Source organism: Pogona vitticeps, chromosome 15 (assembly GCF_051106095.1).
Source record: "Pogona vitticeps strain Pit_001003342236 chromosome 15, PviZW2.1, whole genome shotgun sequence".
NCBI lineage: Eukaryota > Metazoa > Chordata > Lepidosauria > Squamata > Agamidae > Pogona > Pogona vitticeps.
The window spans coordinates 3666501-3672500 of record NC_135797.1 but is presented as its reverse complement, the minus strand read 5'-3'; the positions used below and the strand labels follow the sequence as shown (position 1 = coordinate 3672500).

The window sequence follows — 6000 nt, the reverse complement described above, 5'->3', positions numbered from 1 at the left end:
CCCGAGAGGTTTTGACCCTGACCTGGCCCGCCTATCTAAACTCAGGGAATTATAACAAAGCCGCTTTCTCTTTTGAGGTATATATATATATATATTAAAGGCTAGCTTAGCAGTTCCATGCTGTCTGTTGTCAAGATGTTTCTACCTGTCAGGCGAGGCATTTTTATTTTATTTTTTTGCCTTTCCTCCCAATTTCACTGAGTACCTCCCTCTTTCTCTCTCTCAATCTCTCTCTCTCTCACACACACACACACAAAACCCAGTTTTAAATGCCTTAAAGGACCCTGTTTTGCCCCGCTGCAGCGTTCTGTATCACTCTGCATCTTGCTTATTTTAAAGAAGCGCTCTGTGCTGTTCAGAAACTGACATATGTCAGGAGGCACAGTGGGGGAATCGAACTCCCAACCAGCCAGAGACCTCAGCCACTGAGCCATTCCACTGAGTACCTCTCTGTCTCTCTCTCTCTCTCTCTCTCTCTCTCTCTCTCTCACACACACACACACACACACACACACACACACACAAGACCCAGTTTTGAATGCCTTAAAGGACCAAGTTTTGCCCCGCTGCAGCGTTCTGTATCACTCTGCATCTTGCTTATTTTAAAGAAGCGCTCTGTGCTGTTCAGAAACTGACATATGTCAGGAGGCACAGTGGCGGAATCAAACTCCCGACCGTCTGGCTCTGCAGCCAGAGATCTCGACCCCTGAGCCATCCAGCGAACTCTCCAGGACTTTAGCCTGGTGGAAAAATCAAAACCACCGCCTTGCATCCCTGCCACCCCACCCTCTGGGCCTTAGCCTGGTTTAAAAAGAAAAAAAAACATTGCAGAGGGGATGATTTTGAAGGTTTAATCAAGCAGCTGCCTGCCTCCCCAACCCACACAGGGTGGAAATAAGGCTTCTCCGAGGGCCATATTTCAACCGAGCAAATGGAAGGCCAGGTTTGTGCCTCGGTGTTGCGGGCTTTTATCGTATTTCACTTTTATTCCCCTCTGTTTCATTAATCTCTCCATCTGCAGGAAACTCTGGGATGAAATTATATAGGGGTGTGTGATTTTTTCTTTTTTGAGGGGGTGGCTTTGGGAAAACAGAGCCAAAACTAGAGGGATATTAATAATATTAATATTAATGATGATGGTGGTGGTGGGTTTTTTTTGGTTAAAACTTGTATCTGTTATATAATACCAGTCAATTTTTTTTATAACTTTGATTGACTGCGCCTGGTGTTTTTTGAATAATAATAGTACTACTTTTTCCTTTGTAAGCGATTCGTGGAGAGACTGAAAGTGGGGAGGGTCTAAAAACCAACAGCTATACATTTTTTGTGAAAGCAAAGAGGTTTTTAACTTAACGTATAGTCTTAAAATGGCAGAGCTGGAATAGGACCCTGTGGATCATCTAGTCCAGCCCCTATCAAGGGAAGCCCAGTGGGGAGATTCGAACTCTCAACTTCAAACCATTAAGGTATGGGATAAGGAGGGTTTGGGACTCAGCCTTCTGTGGTCTTTTGTAGCTCTGAAAAATCGGGGAAAAGCTGGCTGGTAGATTTTTCCCCCCATGGATCTACGAAATTGGGGCAGAAAAGAAAGGCATCTCAAACTGTCAGGGTGAAAAAGACAGTGTGGTGTCATGGTTAGTGTTTGGAACTGGGTCTTGATAGATCCCGGTTCTGGTTTGCCATTGATAATATAATAATTAGGGTTAATTATTTGGGTAGTGATTACTCCTGAATTTTTTTTTCCTTTAAGAAGTCGTGGAGGGAGACTTTTATGGCCATTTTTTGCTTTTCAAGCATCCACACACCCACAGAGAAAGTAGAAATTATCTAACAAATAACTAATATAATGAGCCGTGGTTGCAAACACGTTGCTCTGTTTTTAAAAACAAGAGTTACAAAGTGGAGCCGTTGACTGACTTCCACGGGGGCGGGGAATCCATCCCGGGTTTTAACCGGAACATTTAAAAAAAGCTATCCAATAGAGGCTTAGTACCCTTGGACGGCTCTTGTAAATGTGAGATGGAAACCCTGGCATGGACTCAGTGCTGCTTCGTAAAGGAAGCCACCAGCTTCTCCTGGAGCCAAGCAACAGACTGACATGTAAGTTTCCCAGCTTTGCTGTTGTTTGAGGTAGACTTCGCTGGGGGCTAGAGGTTCTTAGTGCGTCCTTGAGCCTGAAACTCTCCCTGGAGGCAAAAATGTCGAAGCTGAGGCTGTCCCGCTTTGCGAATCTCATGACAGGAAGGCAGGATTCTCTCTGGAAAAGACAAGGAGGGAGAAGACAGGAAAAGAGGAAGGCCCAATGCAAGATGGACGGACTCCCTCAAGGAAGCCACAAGATTGACGTTTCAGGAGCTGAGCAGGGCTGTGGAAAAGTGGAATTTTGAAAGGGTCACCATGAGTCGGAAGTGATTTGACGGGGAATAACAACAAAGCTTTTTCCTGATATATTAACGTAAGCCCTGTGCGTTCATTTCTCAACGCCAGTCCCTGTTCTTCCTTGGCAGGTACCACGACCAGCAAGACGTGACCAGCAACTTCCTGGGCGCCATGTGGCTGATCTCCATCACGTTCCTCTCCATCGGCTACGGCGACATGGTCCCTCACACGTACTGCGGGAAAGGCGTCTGCCTCCTTACGGGCATCATGGTGAGGAGAGGCTCTGGAGGGGGGGCCCCAGGTGAACGCGGGACGGCTCGGTTGGGCGGGAGGGCTCGGAAGCGGCTCGTTACACCTAACAAAGTTACCTGCAGCGTGTCATTTTGGAGAGCGAACGAGGGTGTGTGTATAGTATATATACACACTTTTTATCCATGAACATCACAGCCTATAATATCATGGTTTGAGAAGGCAACACATACGTGTTATGCTTAAAATTGTGAAGGTATATGAGGTTCCTTTCCTGTTTTGGAAAAATTATCAAGGTCCCTTTTGGGAAACCCAACAAACTGGAAAAAAAAGGTTATGACTAGCCTACCACCAATGGGATACTGAAATATCCGCCTGGGGGGGGGTCAGGTTTGGCCGTGCTGGGGGGTCCGCTCCGGATTCGAGTCTGCACTTGATGAGAGGTGCCGAAGAAGAAGCCCGTTTCCAAAATGCCTTCAACGCATTGGGGGGCTCTCGGAAAGTATGGAGTAAAACCCGGGGTGGATTTTCAGCATCCCTGAAATTGGAGTCACCAGCCCCAGCCGTGAAGACAGAGTCGCTCAGGTTACATGTTGGGAAAGTGGGAAGCAGTGCTGAGTCGGTTTCTTTATTAAATCGTGTATTTCCTAGACAGAGAGAGAAATTTTATCCGGATGTTTTACTGACTGGCTTCTTCTCTCCGCATCCACGGTCTTATGGTATCATATCCACGGCAGTTTATGGCTCAGGAAAGTGTTCTACAGGGTTTTACTCTTGAGGAGTCATATATATATATAGAATTGATCTGGATTTGATGTACAGTGGTGCCTCTCTAGACAGTTACCCCGCATGACAGTTTTTTTGCTAGACATTGGCTTTTTGCGATCGCTATAGCGATTCGCGAAACAGTGATTCCTATGGGGGGATTTCGCTGGACAATGTTTGGTCCCTGCTTCGCAAACCGATTTTCGCTAGACGACGATTTTGACAGCTCCCTCCGCGCTCGCAAAACGGGTGTTTTCGGGACCTAAGCTTCGCAGGACAGCGATTTAAACAGCTGATCGGCGGTTCGCAAAGCGGCTTTCCTATGGCCGATCTTCGCTAGACAACGACGATTCTTCTCCATTGGAATGCATTAAACAGGTTTCAATGCATTCCAATGGGGAAATGCTTTTTGCTGGACAATGATTTCGCTAAACAGCGATTTCAGTGGAACGGATTATTATCGTCTAGTGAGGCACCACTGTATCTCCGAGCCATCCGATTGCAATTCCTCCGTGTTGGTTAGAGTTTTGGGTGCTGCGGGCCAGATTCTTCCAGAGGGCCGCCAGTTGCTGACCACGGTTCTAAAAATTAGAATCGCAGCTTTCCCGGAGAAGGACCCTTTTTCTGCTTGGGATCGGAGGGATTTCTCTCCCACTCTGCTTGCCCACCAAGGTTTCCAGGGATTCCCCCCCCCTCTCTTGGCCGCTCGGCCGGCACGCCCCCTGTTTTCCCTGGTCAGGGAATGTAACGGCCTTCATTTCATTGTGATAAGAAGGCCAGGTCTCGTTCTTTTCGGTTGTTATGGTGACCGGGAAAGTCAGAGGTCCGTTGCTTAGGAGGAACTGGGCGCCAGGAGGTGCGTGTCGAAGGGAGGGAAGGAGAGATGCTCAGGAAAAAGTACGGGCATTTTGTATTTTTAAAATAAAAATATAAAACGTTGAGCTGCCGATTCGGGTCTTCGAGACCAACCCTCGGCGCTCCCCATACCAGCTTCTTGGCTCAACCTTTCTCCAGCTTTTCTCTAGCGCCACTGCCCAATCCCTTCGTAACCACAATACAATGATCATCCAAGCTAGAAGGGGACCCCTGGGGATCATCTAGTCCAGCCCCTGTCAAGGAGGCCCAGTGGGGGTGGTGGATTCGAATTCCCAGCTTCTGTCTCCGCAGCGCCAGAGCCCTCAACCGCTGAGAAATAAAACCTCACGATGAATCTTGAGGGCCAGTGGAGTCGCTCATCCAGAAAGCGTGGAAGCTGCTGGACATCCAGGGCGGCGGGCAAACCTCCCCTCAAGATTACAGCTTGCCCCCGTAAAGAACCAGGTTCCTAGTGGAGAGAACCCCACAAAGAGTGCTTTGGGCTAATCCGGGAGTAGAGCCTCCCGATCCAGGGGCAGTCTACCTCTCCACATCGGTGGCTGACGGCGGAGTGCCTGGAAGGGGGGGCGCTGTTGTCCTCCAGCCCTCCCGGCGACCTTCTCGCAAACATCTGGCAGGCCCGCTGTGAGAAACAGGATGTTGGAATCTGGATCGTTCCATCGATGGATCCAATTTGGCCCTCGGGTTGCCGGTTCCAGCCTCTCGTGAACCGTCCCAGATGTTTCCAGGATTCCAGAAGGCAGCTGGGGAGCTTCTGCATTCCCCCCCGCGTCCGCCCACAACACTAATCCAAGTGGCTTCCATATTAAAATCTCCCCCCTTCCTTCCCATCGTTGGTATGTTTATCTTTGGCTAAATGGATTGGCTTCGCTGGGCTGCCCCCGTCCCCGGGCACGTATACAACACCGTTAAAAGAGCCTTTTCCAGTTCTTGCTGACACTTCACATCTGGAAAGACCTTTCCTTGCTACATTTATTTCCCCGAAGCTGGACCGGCGACCCAGCAAGGAGGCAAACCTTCTGTGTCTTGACAGAGAAAGCCTGGAAATGTAAATTCTATTTATTTTCCCACGCTTCCTACCTGGAGTTTCTCTTGCCAACACTCCTTCTGCCCTGTAACCCACTAGTGGGTGATGTTCGCCCCCTCCCAAATTCACTGGAACCACGAGGTGTACAGACTGACAGATTTTAACCACCTCGGCGTATCAGCCACTATGGTTTCATAGTAATACCCTTTCTTGGCTTCCATTACCCCAAAACTGTGGCTTCTTTTTGTGAACCGATCCATCGCATGTCTACTTCTTCTCTTCTCCTACTGCCTTCCATTTCCCCCCATCTTTTCTGGCGAGTCAGCCTCCGTCAAGGCATTTTATCTTCTTGGGGGAGGCCTCCGGGCTTCTTTTCGGTCCGTCCGTCGCGTCCGTAAAGCTCTCCTCCGACACTACCTTTCAAATGAATCGCTTTTGCCTTCTCAGCTCTCCTCATTGTCCAGCTGTCGCATCTGAATGCAACGTTATGTAAACCACCCTGAAATGGCACGGCAGGGTGGAGACAGCTTCCTATATTTCTATTTAAACCAGGCCTTTGATTCAGAGCGGCTTGCTTCTTATTTTAGTTTCTGGGGAAAGAGTCGCAGCGCAGAAGGAGGGCGCCTGCGTTGCATGCAAAAGATCGCCAATCCGCGGCGTTGCTTAATAGGGCTTATCAAGTATCCTGAACAGGCGATGCCAGA

At 48.8% G+C, this 6000-nt stretch overlaps 1 protein-coding gene across 2 annotated transcripts in view; it reads left to right on the top strand.

Moving 5' to 3' along the window:
• The window catches only part of KCNN3 (potassium calcium-activated channel subfamily N member 3), a 55542-nt gene that overhangs the window by 28977 nt on the left and 20565 nt on the right, over positions 1-6000 (top strand). For both annotated transcript variants that reach the window (XM_072983910.2, XM_078382241.1), the window contains exon 4: positions 2508-2649. In XM_072983910.2, the coding sequence (XP_072840011.2) occupies positions 2508-2649 (142 nt within the window). The remainder of the gene's footprint in view (positions 1-2507; positions 2650-6000) is intronic.